At 52.2% G+C, this 19,414-nt stretch overlaps 1 protein-coding gene across 4 annotated transcripts; it reads left to right on the forward strand.

Annotated features, from left to right (window-relative positions):
• The first annotated feature begins 2,870 nt into the window (after positions 1-2,870).
• On the forward strand, positions 2,871-18,103 carry CLN6 (CLN6 transmembrane ER protein). 4 transcript variants are annotated; one of them, XM_033109582.1, is made up of 8 exons: positions 2,871-3,084; positions 9,312-9,426; positions 12,476-12,572; positions 12,845-12,943; positions 14,042-14,230; positions 14,556-14,611; positions 16,532-16,654; positions 17,529-17,773. In XM_033109582.1, exons 1-8 carry the CDS (start codon positions 2,999-3,001, stop codon positions 17,634-17,636), a joined length of 873 nt encoding a protein of 290 aa, XP_032965473.1. In that variant the 5' UTR covers positions 2,871-2,998; the 3' UTR covers positions 17,637-17,773. The 4 variants fall into 4 exon arrangements, 2 of the variants coding, with proteins under 2 accessions (XP_032965473.1, XP_032965472.1); XR_004423311.1 differs by lacking the exon at positions 12,476-12,572 and adding an exon at positions 17,983-18,103 and having other exon boundaries at positions 2,905-3,084; positions 17,529-17,866; XR_004423312.1 differs by lacking the exon at positions 12,476-12,572 and adding an exon at positions 17,991-18,070 and having other exon boundaries at positions 2,905-3,084; positions 17,529-17,878.
• The last annotated feature ends 1,311 nt before the right edge of the window (positions 18,104-19,414 follow it).

Raw genomic sequence — 19,414 nt, forward strand, 5'->3', positions numbered from 1 at the left:
TGAAAAGTTTCTTGATGCTGTTCACTAAAATGGCAGCTCAGAGCTGAGATCATCTGCCCGTCTGGTATGCAGGCACCATGTCCCCAGAGAGTTGCAAGCAATATCCCTGGAAATGTGTACCTCTCAGTAGCCAAGAGTTGGTGCCAACTTTGCTTAACCTCCCACCCCCCAGAATTTCTGTGCAATGTGAGACCTAATACAGATGGTGTTTTTAAGAGTCCTGATGGGCTGGGATAGAGAAGGACTCATATCCCACTCGGCTGGCGGGACTTTTCAACTTCTTTCAGGATAGCCTGGCTCCCTGCCAGCCTGGACTCCCCTCCACCCAAGGGCCAGCTGCTGGCTCCAGACAGGACACAGATTTGTTGGTATTTAAAGGATTGGAGGATTTAATGAGCCAGAGAGGCCCCCTCCACACAGCCTCATCCTCTAATGGCTGGAAGCCCAGCGGGTGTTATTAAACCTATGATTACATCATGGGTACTTCAGGCCCCTTCCTTTGGAGCCCAGCAGGCTGGCGAAGCCAGCAGAGAATGAGAGATTGGGGTCAGCGCGAGAAGCGTCAATCCTTCTCTGGTGTATACATAGATCAATCTGCAGATGGAAGATCAGATTCACCCAAATTAAACCTCGGATCCAGTCTGAGCATTGTCATTGGCTGACCTTGGGCATACAACTTCTGCTCAGGATATTGATTTTCTCTGCTGCAAAACAGGGACATCACGGGCTGTGCTTACGGCACGGTGAGAAGCAAATGAAAGAAACCTATAAAGCAAACATATCCTTCAGTGGAGTTTGAGGGGCAGTTCTAGCGAGGGACCTGGACGGCTAACTATGGACACGGGGGTGTGGCCTGTGGGTTGCTGGAGCCCAGGATGAGGCTGATGGGCAATGACTTAGAAGCAGGCACCTTCCACAACTGAGCGAGGACAAGTAGGTTCTGAGTAAAAGGAGAAGGAATAAACCTAATAGTGTCCCAAGAGGAAAGACAGAAAATAGAATGGAAATAGGCATAGCTTAAACCCCTCACCTCTCGGGGGGGAACATCAGGTCTGGGGACAGACTATTGTAAACAACACACCCACCAGTGCCAGGCTCTGTGCTAAGTGCTTCGTGTGCGTTACTTCACGTCATCACCGCAACCCCAGTGCAGTAGATGCCACAGCTTTCTCCTTGTCACAGGGGAGTACATTGAGGCTGAGAGGGGTTGAGCCATTTGCCCAAATGTCACAGCTAGTTAGGAGTGGTACCAGGACTGAAAGCCAGGCAATCTGCCTTTCAGACTGTTGTCGGGCTTTGCCATTTGCCTCTTCTCACAGGGACGCTGTCTTCCCAGGCAGCCTCTCAGGTTTTGGTTGTCATCTCTATTCCCTTGACACACAAGTCTGTCTGCCCAGGTCCCAGGTCTGGCCTAAGCTTTAATGTACCAGGTCCAGCTCCCAGGTCCAACAGCCTTCCTGACCCACCTCAAGATTAATGTGGCCACGGATGAACTCTCATTTACGCGAAACCTGCTTCCCACTTCACTTCCCCAGGGGAGCCTCCACCAACCACCCAGCTGCAGAACCTGGCCACCACCAGCCCTCTTCTCTCCTCACTCCTGACATTCAAGTCACAGCCACGGTACCTCCCACACAACTCGATGTAGTCACCTCTCCTTCCCAGGCAGTGTCAGCCATCCAGACCCCTCGCTAGAACTGTGCTCCTCACGCCCCAGCTCCCAGTCTCCAGTCCTGCCTCTTCTCATCCACCATCGCTGTAGAGGAAAGGATCTAAAATGCAATAGATGGAGTCAGGCCCTGCCCTCTACTCTTGAACTGCTTCCCATTGTTCTTGGGATGAAGGCCCTCCTCTGCAAGGATCCCTTCCCCGGGTGGGCTCTGTTGCTCTTTCTCCCTCACTCTGCCGCTCTCTCACTGAAACTGTTTCTGTTCCTCCCAACTCCTGCGTCTCTCTGGATGCCAGGCCTCCTGGCTGTTCCCACTGCTTGGAACACTCTTTCCCACCACTGTGTGTGTCCTGTTGACTCCTGCTCAGACTTCATGTCAGCTCCTAAGTCCAAAGTCACAGCGAGGATGTCCATCTTCCAGAAGCCTTGTCTGACCCCACCCCCTCCGGTCTCAGCTCGCACAATACTCAGAACTTGGTCTCCATCACCACTCACCAATCTACCCTCCTCCACCCCTGCGTGAGCCCTGCTAGAGCGGAGTTTATCCGTTCCTGCCCACACAGTGTGCTGCTCACAGCCAGGCGTTATTACATGTTCGAACGGAAGAGAGGGAAAGTGACTTTTCGAAAGCCACAAAATCCAAAATCCAAGACAGTGATAATGCCAGAATTGCAATCTGCATCCCCCCCCACCCCCGCCAACTCGGAAAGAATTCGCGGCTCGCTACCCTCTTATTCCACCGATCATTTAATTCCTAGTGTCGAGGGCCACAGAGTTGACATAATAGGAAGCGACATCTTCCATCGTCGGAAGTTGGGACGTGAACCCCCAAGCCTTCCTGTCCCCAAGAACAAAGGAACCCCGCCTCGCCTCCTGCCCAGGGGAGCATTTGGGTCAGGTTAGTCATTCCCCAAGTCCCTACCCGACCCTAGACCATTATCCCGGCTTCCGCCAGCTGAGGCAAAGCTTCCCGCCCCCCGAAATGCAGGCGACCCCAGCAAATGCCATTCCGCACAGGACACACGCGCTGCGCGCGCAGGCCTCCGCCCCGCTCCGCCCCGGGGGCGGTAAGATCACCGCGCCCCTCCTCCCTCAGAGCTGACCCCGCCTCCCTTGCTGCCTCGGTTCCTGTGTCCCTCCCCCCTCTGCCCTCCTTCGTCGGCCCCGCCCCCGGGCCGCGTCTCCGCCCGCGCCTCCGGCCGTGCGCTCTCCCGCCCGCCCGCCCTAGGCCGCCCCTGCGCGGGGTATTTGTCGCCGCCGCCAGGCCAGTTGAGCGCTTCTCTGACTCGGGAAAGCAAGGCGGAGGGGCCAGCTGACGGCGGGGCAGCCATGGAGGCAGCGGTGCGGAGGCGGCAGCAGCCGGGAGCAGCGGGCGGCCAGGGCGCGCAGCCGGGCGCCTCCTTCCTGCAGGCCAGGTGGGAGCGCGCCGGCAAGGCGCAGCGGCACCGCGGCCCCCATCCCCACGTGACCGTTGTGACCGGCTTGGGGCAGACCTTCGTGCTGCCGGGCCGGGGTGGGCGGGATGCTGCCTGTGGGGTCCGGCTTCCCTGCGCTACCCTTACCGCTGCCCCCTCGCCTGAGCCCCGCCTTTCGTTCCGTTCTCTTCGTGGGGGCCCCACGGGCCCAGTGAAGTTCAGCGTTCCCCCACGATAGGGCCGGCTGTCGCACAGTCGCTCAGCTGGGAAGACCTCTCCAGGGGCCTTAAAAAACTCGGGGTGGGGGCTGCGGGACCAGAGGACACCACCGCTCACTCGGGCCCCCAACGCACCCGCAAGCCCGGGCGCCACCTCCCAAGTTCTTGGAGTCCCTCCAACCCCGAATAGGACTTGGATTCTGGTATTAATCAGGAGGCTCACTCCTTGTCCCCCGGAACCCAAGAATGTGAGAATGTAAATGGCAGAAACAGCAGCAGACGTGCGGACGCCCCCCCTCCAGACAAAGAATGAGGAAGGGCTTTCCTCACACCGCCACTGCTCCCTTCTCTCCGAGGGGAAGACGTTATTGGTTGTTGTAGATGGTGCCAGGCGGGGCAGAGGAAGAGGCATGGAAGCCGCCTTTTAATCTTTCCCTCCATTCTGCTTTCTTCCTGTTTTACAGACTAGACACATCATTGCGTTCTGCAGGCATTCATTAAGCATATCTAGTGTGCCCAGAGCTCTGCCTGGCACTAAGGGGGTGGGCAAGGTGAACCGGGAGGAGCTCACAGTCCAGAAGGAGCTGGGAGATCATCTTGGAGGGCTTCCTGGAGGAAGTGGCACTTGAGCCGAGTCTCAAAGGACTCTGTAGGTGACAAAGGGAAGAAAGCCTGTTCCAGCGAGGAGAGTTTGGGGAAAGGCAAGAAGTTCAATAATGCTGGGGCTTTCTGGGTGTATAGTGGCAGGAGGATGGAGAATAATTGTGAAGGACCTTTCATGGCAGCAGGGCTGGGACTAGAGTGCAAAATTTAAGGAGACACTTTCAGGACAGGGTACAACCCTCAGAGTGCCTAATTAAGTGTTGGACGCTATGTGCCTTACTTGCCTCACCCTAGTGCCTATTCTAAATGGCAGGTTAAGGATGCAGCCTTTATTCTGTAGGTACAGGAGAGCCATGGAAGGTTTTTGAGCACTAGTGTGCTCAGAGGAAATTCTAGGAAGTTTGTAGTATGATTTGGGATGCAGGGAGAAGTCCGAGAGTCTTGACTGAAGGTAGCTCTCCTGCTACTGAGGGACATCTCTGATCAGGACCCCTTTCCTGACTGCCCTGAACTGTACTAGCCCAATTAAAACTGGGTATCAGATATGGTCACCACTTTATCTCATGTGGGGCTTCTATGTCCAGCATTTTACTCGTTTTTGTGTGTGTTTTGTGTATGGGCAAACTGAGGTCCCAAGAGGTTTCATCATTTGGTGGCAAGAACCAGGGCCTAAACCCAGGGCTTCTAACTTCTGGTACCTGCTCTTACTACACTTGGCTGCTAAGAAGCAATGTCCCTCTTTACTTCTGCATGAGCCCCCACCTCCGGTTCTCTTCTTTTCCTGGGGGCATCCTGGGTCCAGTGAAGTTCAGTGTCCCAGTTAGGAGACCAGCTAGGATACTTCCTGAGGATGGTGTGAGGAGCTGGCTCTCTCCCTGCGTGTCTCTGCCCCCATCACTGGGTGCGCCTGGGCCCATTCTCAGTGTCATTGCTGCTCTTGACAGTAGGTAGAATCATTCTGTTTCCTAGGATGCTTGAATTTCCTCTGCTGCATCTATGCTTTGCTTACATACCTCTAATAACAAGATGCTCATTACCTTTCAAGGTAATCCATTCCTGCTCTATTGACTCTGTGTGTGTGTGTGTGTGTGTGTGTGTGTGTGTGTGGTAAAGTAAAGCCCATGATTAAATGGAATAGCACAGAAGGGCTTAGAGTAAAAAGCAATGGCCCCTGTTCTACCTCTTCCTGGCACCAGAGACAACATGTTAGCATCTTTTAGCTGTTTCTACCCAAGTTAAATTCACATTTCCAAATAATAACAAACACTGTATAGCAGTTTCTGTGGAGCAGGCCCTGCTCTAAGTTTTTGCACTTGTTAATTCAACCACAACTCTTGAGGTAGGATCTACTATTATCCCCTATTTTACCAATAAGAACATTGAGGTCCAGGAGATTAAGTAACTTATTCAAGATCTGGTTAGTGGCAGAGCTCTGGGATATGAACCTAGGTGGTCTCCAAAGTCTACACTCTTAAAAGCTATGCTCAACTGCTATTTTTTGGTTTATCAATTTTACCCTCTAAGCTAATGTTTACCAACTGCTTATTCTCTGTTATGATTTGGCTCACTCATCTTCTTCACAAGATGGTGTTTTTAATCACTATTTTTAGTTTTTGTAGCTTTAGGGAATATGCATATACCATTATTACTTTTTTGATCAACTGTATGCAGTATCCTTTGATTACTTTTTAAAAGGCGAATAATCGTCCCCTGCCCTAACCGTTAGCTATCTTTACCCTTTTCCCCAACTTCTGTTATATGTAGTTTTGCCTTCATGTTGTCAAGGTTGACAATATTTACCTACTGTTTTTTAACCATAATTGGCTTCAATGTTTTATCTGTGGATTGATTCTAAACTTTGAAAATCAATATACATATTTACACTAGTTAAGCCATGTAGTTACTGTTCTCCACAGAGCCAAGTCATGTTTTAACAATTACATTTATCTTATGTTGCTTTTGTTATGCCTGGAGTTTCTAATTGCCTTTCTTTTTTTCTCATTATTTGCCTTTATTTCCTCACTTTTCTGTTCAAACTTTGCATCGTGTCATGGTGAAATAGGGATTTCACCATTCCTTATGTAGGACCAAAATCAGCCCTTGTATTGTCCGCATTCATGGTCCCCGCTTGACTCCACCGTGGCTGAGACCCCTTCCTTTCCTGCTAAGCAGTCTCACATATGCTGCTGACTGCTTTGAATATTTCAGCTGTAGAGTGCGCACTCCCCAACTGTTGTAGTATCAGTTGCCCCATATGGTAGACTTGTAAAGCTGTGGAGGAGAGAAAAGGCCAGCATGTTTTGGGTTACCTACCGTTGTGCTTTCACCATTGCTTGTACCAGCAGTTTCTGAGGATTGAGACCTAGAGCTGGCACAGGCTGGGGGATCAGAGTGTGAAGTCTGTGGAGTCAGCAAGTTAGCACAAGCTTGAGGTTGTTCATTCCCAGGATGGGCTGGGGGAGAGGATGCCCTCACCCTCCACGATCTGCCTCCTGTGGTCAGAGACCCAATAGAAGAAAACCAGTCAGATGCTGATCAACCTAGATTCCCAGTTGGGCGTCTGTCCTATACCTGCCCTTGTTTCCCTGCTCAGCAAAGCTAGGCTGGACTAATGACAGGGATCCCACTGACTGAGGTGCCTCCTGAGGTAGAAGAGGAAATAGTTACTGAGCCCTACTATGGTCACAGCTTCTAGAGACCCACACCTAATTGCTTTTGCAGGCTTTCAAAATGCCTTTATTCCCTGTACCAAACATCTTTCTCTTTGCCCAGTTTGGAGGTTTCCAGAGCAAAACACTGAGGGCTCTTATCTTCCTCCATCCAAGTTCTGCAGGCTTGGAGGTTATCAATGTCTGCCTTTTGAGGCCTTGCCCTGATGGTCACAATAGGACAGGGCCAGGGCGGGGCCTTTATGCCAGTCACTGGCCTCAGATCCCTGAGCAATCCTCACAGTTTCTTTCTGAATATCTACCCAATCTGAAGGCCCAGCCAGCCCCTCCTTTCTCTTCCTCCACCATAAGCCAGGCGTCTCAACTTCTCACTTCCACCTGCAAGCCTTTGATCCTGCTTTCCTGTCTGGTTAAACCGACCCATCCATGCTTTGAGGCTCCCTTCCTTCTGCATTTTTCATATGGCTCCAGGCTGCACTGATCCTTCTCTAACTTGATCTCCTAATATGCTGCATAGCTTGTTATAATGATCACAAACAGACTAGCAAGTGATCAACAACACAAGTCTTAAATTCATATAGACCCAGGCTTAAATTGTATGCTATTCAGGACTCTTGGGCTGCAAGTGACAGAAAGCCAGTGTGAACTGCAGCACCTGTGGCAAAGGGGAATGTATTCGCTCTTGTGGCCAGACCACTGGCCTTTGAGATGCCTGGGACTGGGAATTTTTCTCCGCTTTTTCCTTGATTCGTTTAAACAGGGTGACTGCTTCATTCTCACCTGGCTGTCCCTTGAAGCTGGAACCTTGGCCACAGGCAGCTCTAGGTTTCTATGCTTTGTGCCCCAGCACCAGAAAGAAAGGAGTTCTCTCCATCAACTCAAATTTAAAAAGTCCCACTTGGGCCGGACTGGGTCACCGGCCCTCCCTGTGGCTAAAGAAACATCATTTCTTACCAGAAGAAGCAGGAGTGGGAAATAGGCTTACCAAAGGAATAGTTGCTGCAGCTCCTTACTACAGGGGTGACCTTGGCTAAGCACTTATCCCCTGTAGGCCTCAGTCTTCTCATCTGCAAAACAGGAGGGTAAAAGCACTGCTTTCTGGTATTGCTATGAGGATGAGAGGAGATGGTACAGGTGATGTTTCACATAGCACACGTCAGACTCGATCAGTGATGAGGGGACACAGAGACTTAGCTGACCTGGAAAGGCCCACTCCACCTGTCTTGCCGGCAACTAGAGGATGACAAGATCCCCCAGAAGCTTCCCTTCTGGGTCGTAGGGTTGCTCTACTAGCCCAGTGTAGACCATTCTTGAAATTGGCTGAAAAGGATCCGGGAAAGTCATGGAAGCAATAGCAGCCTTGACAGAGGAAAACCTCTGTGGTGCCTCTAAGCTAATGTTTGCCACTAAAAAGAATGAGTAACTGGTAATTGGGGTTGTTTCAAATCAGCCATAAATCACTGAACATAAACCAGATCTGAGCTGAGAACTGTGGAAAATATGAATTTGTGTCACACAGCTCCTGTTCTTGGCACAAATGGGACAATAAAACACACCTCAATCATCTTTGGAAGTAGTGAGTTGCTTGTCACTGGAGGTGTGCAAGTAGTGACAGGGATGCTGTGAAGAGGATTTGGACTTTGGGAGGTGGGTGAATTGAGGGAAACTTAAATGTCACTCCTCTTGAGGATCTAGAGAAGAAGAAAACTCCAGCCCCCTGATGCCATGGCCAGCTGGCAGTTAGAGGTGAAGCACTCCCTGTAGTGGGACTGGTGGGAGTTTGGGAAAAGCTTCATCAGGGGAGCCTTTCTGGAGGAGGTGACATATGCACTGGCCCTCGAACTTCAGCTCATCTGTGAAGAGCAGAAGGCCAACTGCTTTGCAGGAGGAACAGCCATCCAAAGATGTGTTGTCAGATGCTGTTCCACTTATGCCATAGCTCTCACATCAACTTGTCCCTGCTGGCTTCCTTCTTAAGTTTCATTATGGATTGGTGAGCAGAGGGATACCAGCAGCCCAATTCTTCCCTCCTCATTGTTCAGGAACCAAGGGGGAGGGAGGTCCTATTCATTCTAGTCTGTAGTCTAGAAGGCAGATCTCAGTAGAGGGCTCATTGGTCCAGCTCAGGTCACATACCCATCCCACAGACCAGTCACTGTGGACACAACCATGAGACAGGTTAAAAATACAAGCTCAAGCCTCATCATTTAGGTTCACATATTTAGATATCCTGGCAAGTTACTTAATACCTTGGGCGTGTTTTTTCACCTATAAAATGGGGGTGATATTCGAACCTCAAATGGTTTCTGAGTTAAATGAGATAATATATGCAAACAGCCATAATAGTACCTGGATATACTAAGTTCAATAAAGTTTAGCGGCTATCCTCCATCATTGTGTTTCATGTTTTTCAGCCGCATTTACATCCTTTGCTCCATTTGATTTCCTCATCATTTTATAGGTGAGAAAACAGTTGTTAGACATGTTTGGCAGCTTCCTTCCTGAATCACAGAGAAGCTAAGGTCAGGGCAGCTGGAATCCACTCCCAGGACGCCTTACCCTTGGCCGCAGGCCCAGACCCCAGTATTTCCTGCAAAATCTTTTTCCTAAAACTTAATCATGTGTTTCCTCCTGCCCCCAAATCCCCAGACATTTTTGTGGCTCACTGGGGGAGGGGGAAAGATTCCCATGGTTGGAGAGAAGAAGCGCTGACCCCTCTTGTCTTGTTCCTTCACAGGCATAGCTCTGTCAAGGCTGATGAGGCCGCGGGCACAGCTCCCTTCCACCTTGACCTCTGGTTCTACTTCACCCTGCAGAACTGGGTTCTGGACTTTGGCCGCCCGATTGCCATGGTGAGTGTAAAGCTGCAGACAGAACCTGGGCAGCAGGGAGGAGACTTAGTGTGAGTTCAGTTAGCTGAGTGACCTTAGACAAGTCACTTCCCCTTCTGGTAAACTGTGAGAATAGACCTGGATGCTTTCATGTCCTTTGACTCTGTGACTATGGCCAGTGAGGCAACTGCCAGTAAGTGGGGGGTGGGGGAGGTGGGGCGTTGGGGGATCTGAATAGTCTTATTATGCCCTGACTCTCACGGGGGATTTGGTAGCTCTGAACAGTCATACTGTGCCCTGCCTATATCCTGCATCCAGGTTTAACCAAATCACCAAGCCAGAGGGATGTGGGAGAGAAAGCAGGGCCTCCCCACCCGCCTTCCCCAAAGCCTTGTGATAGTATTTATTTCTGGAGGCAAAGCGTATAGGCTAATTTTAGATATTATGTATGACACTGAGCCTCAGGTAATTTTTAGTGCCATCTGGTGAAACCGTCCCCTTCCCTCTAAGGCTACTTCATGCATCAGTTACAGTGATGGCCTCCATGGAGGAGGTTAATACCGGAAGAGCACCAAAACCTCTCATGTGTACTAGATAGGCAGGTAGGTAGGTATGTAGGTAAGTAGGTAGATGACAGAATGTGAAAAAAATTGAGCGAGTTACCACCAAGTACCAAGTTGTTAATTTTTGTGTGGGAGTGGTAAAAATAACAATATCCACCGCTGAAACTGACACCTGTACGTGCTGGTGATAATGCAAATTAGCAAAGCCCTTTTGGAAAGCGGTTTGTCAAGGTGATAACTCGTACCTAGAATAGTGTCTGGCATAATAAGTACTCAATACACTTTTATGGAATGAATAATAACAACAGTAAGTTAGAAAGAGCAGTTAATATACATTGAGTGCTTACTCTGTTCTAAGCTCTTTATATGTTTAAACTTATGTAGTTCTCACATCAACACTATTATTAATCTCAACTTTATAGATGAGAACGACTTGCGAATAGAGAGAGTGAGGAACTGGCTCAAGCTTAGCCAGCTAACAAGTGGAGTAGCCAGCATCTGCACCCAGGCAGTCAGGCCCCAGAGCCCCACCCCCTTCCTAGCATGTATGTATCCGGAACCCTGATATGTTCATCCCTCCTGACCCAATAAGACCCCTTCCAAGAATCTGCCCTGAAGACTCAATCAGCAATAAGACAACAGCCTCTCTACCCAAAGATGTTCACTGCAGCGTTGTTTACAGGAGCTAAAACTTGGAAGTGAGTTCAGTGTCCAGCACTAGGGACTGGGTAAATCAACGTTGCTGTATCCAGTAAGGAATGTTACCTGGCCATTAAGCAGCAATTATGGATACTATAGAGCAACCTGGAATGTTTAAGGAGAAAAGTGCCTGAGGGGTGTATGCATACTCACTGATGGCAAGTCAGTAACAATCCTAATCTTGTATACATGGATCAAAGACGGAGGGATGAAGAAAAGCTTTCCCGGCAGTGTGTCAGGGAGGAGTTACGGTGGATGCTGGTTCTCCCTTCTGCAGACATTCTGTAAGGGTTACATGTTTTTTTTAATGTAGGAGAAAGAAAAGGGACTGAGCCAAGAGTCAGGGCACCTGGTCAGGTTTGGGTGACTATAGGCAAGTCACTGTCACCTGGACTTCAGTTCTCTCACCTGTAAGAAGACTGTGAACGAGCTGCTCTGAGCCCCCTTCCAATGTGAAGGTCCCACACATTGGTAGATAAAGGAGCTGCCCATCAACCTGGTGCTCTGGGGAGGGGGAGAAGAGGCCAGGTGCTGGCTGGTGGCTCTGCTCACTCACTAGGACTCAGACTCAACTGGCCTAAGGGGGGTTTTCTGTTGGGTAAATCATTTCCCCCATCCTGCCTATATTGCTGGATCCATTCTAACCCCAAGTGGGCTCATCGGGAGAATATATAGTTGAAAAGCTTGTGTATACACTGGTGCTTTTCAAATATACACAGGATAGTCCCAAACTACTAATAACTACAAAATAAAACCTTTACAGTTATCAAAGTAATATGTAGTAGTTGTAACGAGTCAGTTCATACCCAGGTATATAAAGAAGTGAGACTCTCCCTTTCCAGGCCCCCCGACAGTTTAGGGCACATCCTTTCACTCCTTTCTCTACTCGCACAAACGTATATACACCTCTTTTATCTTTATCTAGCCAAAATGAGATTTTACTTTATACCTTATTCTATAACATGCTTGTTTTACTTTATCATGGATATCTCTTCATGTCAATACATATAAGGTGTCATATCTGTTAATGGCTACTTAACCTCTATAGTAAATATGTACCACAGTGTATTCAGCTAGTCCTGTTGGGTTGAAAAGTTGGCCTATATCTGGTATTTTGCTATCACAAAGAGTGTTTCAGCCACCATATATATCTTGCTATGGATAAAGATACAGAAATACACACACATAAGAAAGGGAAACAGAAAAACTGAGATTCCTGTATCCTAGAAGTTGTATTTCTGCAGATTAGTTTTATCCAATGTGGCATTTTCTAATTAAAAGAGAGAAAATTTATAAATTTTTGATTGAAATTTTGGGTTATTACACATATTTTCAATCAATGGATACTGGAAGTATAGTTTGGCTGTGTGTGTGTGTGTGTGTGTGTGTGTGTGTGTGAGTGTGTGAGAGAGAGAGAGAGAGAGAGAGAGAGAGAGAGAGAGAGAGAGAAATGTTTGACCGCGAATAGGGGTTTTCACACTGACCCCAACAAGGCCAGGACTCACTGGAATACACCAGTAGGAGTGAGGGCATTCCAGACGTAAGAACTGCCCCTGGCTTGCCTCCTCTCTCAGGGAAGGTAGGAAAGGAAGAACGAAAGCTACTTTGTGGCACTCACTTATTTCCTCCTTTATTTCCTAATGTGTACTTTTGACCTGATTTGGAAGCAGTGCATCTGCTCAGTGGACAGAGCATTTTACGACACCTGGGCCGAGTGGCCAGGAGAGCTTGTCATCATCTTAAGACCTGGAGCGCCAGATCCCTTAGTGTCCATGTAGACCACATGGGCCACATTTCTTGTGTTACAGATGGGGAAACCAAGGCCTAGAGAGGGGAAGGACTTGCCCAGGCTCAGCAAGACAGTTGTTGGCACAACTGAGTCCCAAAGGAGCCTCCAACTACCAGGCCAGTACCCAGGAACATTTATTTAGGACCCACTGGGAGAGGGCCACAGGGTCAGGCCTGGATTTGCATCTACTGTGTGCCTGGGGACAAGTCCATTTACCTTCTCTGGGACTCAGTTTCTCTGTCCAGAAACATTTTCACCCTGGGGCTGCCGAGAGGATCCTGAGAGATCACAGAAAGAATTAAGAATGCGTGAAAGAGGTGGGGGCTGACCCCCCGAGGGCCTTGGGGGGCTGTGCCTGCTGAACCCCTTTCCTCCCCTTGCTCCCCAGCTGGTGTTCCCTCTCGAATGGTTTCCGCTCAACAAGCCCAGCGTGGGGGACTACTTCCACATGGCCTACAACATCACCACACCCTTTCTCCTGCTCAAGGTACAGCCCAGGCTCCCTGCTGTCCCTTCCAACCCTCATTCCCTCCTCCAGCCAGCAGGGAGCTGGTGCCACGCTCTTGGAGTGCCTTGAATCAGGCTTTGCCTGCCTGAGTCTGCGACATGGAGGCTGTGATAGAGGGGACACATCAGGAGCCTAGGGACCTAGGAGAGGCAGGGCTGCCTCTGGCTGGGAGGGATGGAGAAGGCCTCCCCAAGGAGGTGAGTTTGTTTTGGGCCTCAGCCTGTTGTGCCAGGGGGCGAAGTGGGAGAAACATTCAGGAAGAAGGACCTGAAGACAAGGCCATGCTTGGGAACCATAATACATTTGGGGAGGCTGAGGCAGGAGTGGCCGGGTTGCCCCCAGAAGTCAGGGACGAGTTGGGAAGGGCAGATGGGGGCCAGGTGACAGAAATGGCAGCAACGGAGGGTGAACTCTATCCTCTGGCCCAGAGATCCCTGACTTTGACATGCCACCAGGAACACACAGTTAGCCAGGGCTGCCAGCTTTGCAGTTTGCCAAATAAGGGCTCTTAAAATAACTCTCACTGTCTGCTATCCCCATCATGTTGTTCTTAGAAAGATATTTCAAATCTCTAAAAGTTGGAAATGTATAATCTCAGAATTCAGAGGAGTCTTTTCAGTTAAATAATTTAGTTTCAGCCCCATCCCGGTCATTTTCTTCATGTTTGCTGTGAACCAATCGCTCAGAAATTGGACGATCTCTTCAGCAGGCCAGCCCAGCCACCCTGGGGCACAACTGGCAGTGGGAGGGCTGAGCCTAGGGCCCCAGCACCTGTGTGGAAGGCCTGGCATCACCTCCAGCAGGAGGCTTGTGTGGGACCTTGGGCAATGAGCCAGCCCCTCTGAGTTTGTTTCCTTTCTGGGAAAAAGGGGTGCTGTTCCCCTGGCCCTGCTGGGTTCACAGGGATCATGTGAGACTCTGAAGGCTGGGCTGGCCCACTATAGAGACTCACCAATTTGTGAGTGACATTCCAGCTGGTGGCAGCCACCCCAACCCAGGTGCAAGGGAGGGATGCAGAGGGCGTCCTGTGTTGTGAGGGAGGCCGGGTCATGCTGCGGGGCCTCCCTCTGACCTCAGCTCATCGAGCGGTCGCCCCGCACCCTGCCGCGCTCCGTGATCTACGTCAGCATCATCACCTTTATCATGGGCGCCAGCATCCACCTGGTGGGCGACTCAGTGAACCACCGCCTGCTCTTCAGTGGCTACCAGCACCACCTGTCTGTCCGCGAGAACCCCATCATCAAGAATCTCAAACCAGAGACGCTGGTGAGTCTGCCTCCCCCACCCCATGTAAAGCCTGCAGGCACAGCCTGTCCTGAAGGCGGAAGCGAGTCCCCAACCTAGCACTTTGTGTGACCCGCTGAAGGCAATACGCTAGTGAGGACAGTGTCCCCGCCAAGCTAGGACACTCGTGTTATTAATAAGTGGCATGTTAGCTGGTTCCCACCCGGGCCCCCTGCTACTGGCAGGCAGGGAATGAGAGCAGTTGGGGGCAGGCCCCAGCGTTGGGGCAGGAGGGTGGCCAGAGGCTGCGTGGGCCAGCACCCTTCAGGAGCACCTCCCTCTAACCCTGTCGCCCCTGCGTCCTCAGATCGACTCCTTCGAGTTGCTCTACTACTACGACGAGTACCTGGGCCACTCCATGTGGTGAGTGATGGGGCCAGTCTGTCTACGCAGGGGCCCTGGCCCCCCGCCAGCTCTGCCACCGGCCTCGGAGGACCCTGGAAAAAACTCTGGGCCTCGGGCCTCCAGGTGTCAAATGCAGTGGCTGAAATGGCGTTCTCTTCGCCTGAGGGGAGGCCGTGATCTCGGCTTGGGTGACGCGCTGGGGCCGGCTTCCCTCCGCCCCCTTCCAGCCCTGCGGTGCCGGCGGCGGCCACTAGAGGGCAGCGAGCGGCCGTCCCGCGCTCTCCCGGTCCCTGGGAGCCTGAGGCTGGTGGGGGAGGCGCAGGCCGTTGTGCTGATAAACAACCCCCCAATGGTGATGTTGGGGTAAAGACCCCCCCAGTGTCTGTCTTTGGGAGTGGAAAAGGGGAGGAAGCTGAGGAGGGCCAGCTAGACCAGGTGTGTGTTTGTGGGGGGGTGCAGTTTGTGCCCTCCCCCTTCCTCAAAACTCACAGGAGAGCTGCCCCCACCCCTTCACCCCTCACAAACGGGGGACTCAGACCCGGGAGATTCAAGGCCCCAGGAGGGAACAATCATCAGTGCCAAACCCCACTTTACACAGGATAGACTGGGAGGCAGTGGGAGGAGGTTTGACCATGCGTTGACAGCTAGTTAATGACAGAGCCAGCCCTGGAGCTGGGTGGCTCTAACGCAGGGTCTCTGGTCTCGCTCCCTGTACAAGAACACAGGATATGGTGAGGCCAAAAAGGAACACCAGGGAGCCATGGATGGGGGATTCATACCACTATAGTCTCACTGGCGGCTGGGCTGGAGACACAGGAAGCAGGTTCCACACGATCTGCCGTCTGCTTCTCTGCCAACCAACCCCCTTGCTAGCTGCAATCTGCGCTTGCTAGTTCAGTCACAGCAGTTATATCGGTGGTACCGGCTAACCAGTAACAGCTGATGGCCATCCACTACCTGAGCCAGCACCTTTCCACGTGAGGCCGAGAGCCTGGAAACTGCTTTCTGGGGCTGTCACCACAGTGGCCTCACTCCTGAGTGAGGTGAGCTCACTCATGTCACATGTGCCCTACACTTGTGTTTCCAGAGTAATGTGGGGGCATGGAAAATGGATCTGCCTGGCTCAGAGGGTCCCCTTGCCAGCTCTCTGTGACTTTTGCCAGAAGACCCTTCCTATGGAAGGCTGGGGAAAGGAGGCAGAGAGAGGCACAGAGGCCTCTTCTGAGACGTGAACTAGCAGGAGAGGGCATGGGAGTGTATGGGGGCCATAAGAAGGGGGTGAGGAGGGTGGTTAAGGAGACAAGATGGGGTGTGGAAAAAGGGCTCCGTGTGCATGTAAGAGCCAGCACGCATGGGAGAAGCAGCCTGTGTGGGGGGAAGAGAGGGTGGTCCTCTCAGGTGAGGTGTGTGTGTGGGAAGAGGACGAGGCTGGGCGCAGTGTGAGTGTAGGGGCATCACAGAGCTCCTTGGAGGCCCCCAGCAGGTGTTGTCCTCTTTTTTATTTACCTAGACCTCAGGCCTCTCCTTCCTAAGCCCTGCTGCGCACACCTGTTTCCAGGCCAGTGAGGTGCTGGGGCTGCTGGTGTTTAGTCTGTGCCTGAGGGAGAGGCACCCCTGTCACACACATGGAGTGAGCGAGGTGGCCAGAGCAGTGTGGGAGGGCTCCCCCACACACACACACACTCAGCCAGCCTGTGGGCCTCCCGTTTGCATGTGCCTGGGGAGCAGGCCTCATCGTCCTGCTTCCTTCCTGTCCCATCCTGGACCCCCAACGCAGGAAAGGCTGGCAGGGACTCTGAGTGCTCTCCCGCAAACCAGGCGTTTGGTAAACCATGAAGTGACACTGCATGGATGGTGCAAGGAACCAGTACGAGCACTGGTGGGGAAGAGGGCAGCACAGCTGGGCAGGCCTCGAAGGCGTTGGTTTCCCTGTTGCAGGTACTTCCCCTTCTTCCTCATCCTCTTCATGTACTTCAGCGGCTGTTTCACCCCCACCCAAGCCAAGAGCTCGATGCCAGGGGCAGCCCTGCTCCTGGTGGTGCCCAGTGGCCTGTACTACTGGTGAGTGGACATTGGACCTGCCGTGGAGAATGGGAGGGGGCGCTCAGTGAGCTAGGCAATAAAAATGTGCTCTTGACCACAGCTATTATGTGACCCCACGTGACAAACCTCCCTTTTGGGGCCCCCGTCTCATGCATGGACCCTAAACTCAACATGCGCCCCTAAATATGGATGCTAAACTCTTCTAGTGGTGGCCTGTCTGTTACCAGGAAGCTAGGCCTGCGTGTGGCCTCTCTATCCTCATGCCCCTCTGCCCTGTGCTCCCCCTTCCAGGACCCCAGTGCTACCTTGGGGCCAATAGAATCCATCTCCAACACTCAGCCCTGTAGAGCCCTGGCCATGTGCTAGGCGCTGCCTTAGGAGCTGCAGGGAACCCTGGGAGATCTGCAACTGTGTCCCTGCCTTCCAGGAGACAATAATGACAGCTCCCATAAGCTGTAACTGCATCCCCAAACTCAGATGCCTGTAGGAACCAAGCTGGTAACAGACGCTTCAAGCAGATATCAAGTGAAGCAACGGAATGGTGGGGACTACTGCAGCACAGAGCTCTCTAAAGGGGACAGCTGCGTTTTCCTCTCGTCAGTTGTCGTGTGGGAATACAAGTCTAATGTGATCAGATAAACCAGAAATCCACATTTTCAGGTCCTTTGTTAGTTAAATATTGGCAACAAACTCACATTTAAAAATAAATGTGCGCCACTCTCCAAGCCAAGCCTAATCAATACGCTGCATGTGGCCTATGGCTCAGGGGTGCGTGCCCTGAGCCCTCTCATTAGATGAGCTCTTCTGACCGACCGGTGCCTGGTGGAGGGAGGGATGCTGGGCAGCATGGGCTGTCATGGCATCGCCTCACCTCACCTCCTGGCCTCTTCAGGTACCTGGTCACGGAGGGCCAGATCTTCATCCTCTTCATCTTCACCTTCTTCGCCATGCTGGCCCTCGTCCTGCACCAGAAGCGCAAGCGCCTCTTCCTGGACAGTAATGGCCTCTTCCTCTTCTACTCCTTTGCCCTCACCCTCCTGCTCGTGGCCCTCTGGGTCGCCTGGCTATGGAATGACCCTGTGCTCAGGAAGAAGTACCCCGGCGTCATCTACGTCCCTGAGCCCTGGGCATTCTACACCCTCCACATCAGCAGCCCACACTGAGTCCCTGGCTCTGTTGGGTGGCAGATGGGCTGAGCAGAGGGGTGTGTGTGTGTGTGTGTGTGTGCACGTGTGTGTGCACATGTGTGCATGCGTTTCCACCCATGTGTGTGCAACCCGTGACTGAGAACATGGGTGAGAATATGCACTGTGCACAGATGTGCGTGTGTGTGTGTGTGCACGTGTGTGTGTACATGTGTGCATGCGTGCATCACCAGGAGACTTTTTCTGGTCAAGTTTGTTTGGTTTGGATCTTTTCAGGCTGGGGTTTAGTTTTAGGCAGTGTGTCCAGGTCAAGTTATGGGCACCGCCTTCCTGTGCACCCGACTGGAGTCGGGGCCCTTCTCACTCACACTGCTCAGGGCAGGGCTCGTCCCTTCTTCCAGGGAAGTCTTCCGGGAGCCATGCAGGAGAGGCCTGGGTGGGCAGTCAGGAGGGGACTTGGCCACCACCTGGCATAGTCCTCCGACCTGCCCTGATTACATAAGTTACGTGAACCTTCTGTGTATCACGTCCCTTCTCTGGGCCTCATTTATACTAGATGTGTCCAGAGTCCCAAAGTAGGTCAGTGGGGTGGACCAGATAACCTCTCAGAAGCCCTCTGCAATCTTCTCTTGGGGCAGCCTGGGGATGTTCTATCCTGTCAGTGCTCTCCTACCCTGGGAGGGGTATGTGCACCCCAGACTCTCACCCCCACGTCAAGTTGCATGAGGTGTTGAGCCACCCGACCCCAAGGACCCAGAGGCCAGCCCCTTCCCCTAACCACCAGCCTGACCTTAGAGGGCTGGCTTCAGTAGCTCTCCAACCATGTCCCTCTGCCGGAGGCTGTGTCTCCCACCTCTCCCTCCAGGAGAATTGTTGCACCCTCTTCATGTCATCCTGACTGCAGGTTTTGGAGCTGCAGCTGAAGACAGAGTTCTCAAACACTTGCACTATCCCCTGAGCCCCTTTGCGTTGTGGGGAGGAGTATTGAGGCCTCTCCAGTTGGCCGTGTCTCAGTCTGAATCTCATGCCTTCTGCCAGGCCCCTGCTCCCAGAAAAGGGAGGCCTTGTTCCCAGCAGGATGTCCACCCCAACCCCACACCCCCTGCCTTCTACCAGGCTCTGGAGCCAGGTCTCCTCACACAGCTGCGGACACCACAGCCTCATTTTCAGCCAGCACTGGCCCCCCCACCCGTGCTCGTGGGTCTCGGGCCTGCCTTGCCTTCCCTGGGCACTGCCTCCTCTCCTGTGTTCTCAGGGAGCCCCAGGCCTCAGGTTCTCCTTTCATGTTGGGGACCCTCTGCAGCCCCCTGAAGGGTCCCCCAACCCCTGGTCAGTTCCTGTCTGCTGGCAGCATCAGGTGGTGAGGTGTGAATAAAGGTGGTGTGAAGTCAAGCCTGGCTGGTGGCTGCTACTTAATTTGGGTGTGAACTGGGGAGGCAGGAGAGAAGTCCCTAGAGGAGGAGAGAGTGTGGCTGGTCCGGGCCCCAGAGTGCTGGGCAGACCCCAAAGGCCCACTCAGTCCCATCTGGCTTAGCGTGGCTGCTGCCCACTGGCCCTCCATGTCACTTTGTAGGATCCCGGGGTTGGGAAGCTAGGTGGACAAGAAGAGCCTCAGTCAGTCCCGGCCCTCTTC

The sequence above is a fragment of the Rhinolophus ferrumequinum genome, chromosome 6, assembly GCF_004115265.2.
Source record: "Rhinolophus ferrumequinum isolate MPI-CBG mRhiFer1 chromosome 6, mRhiFer1_v1.p, whole genome shotgun sequence".
NCBI lineage: Eukaryota > Metazoa > Chordata > Mammalia > Chiroptera > Rhinolophidae > Rhinolophus > Rhinolophus ferrumequinum.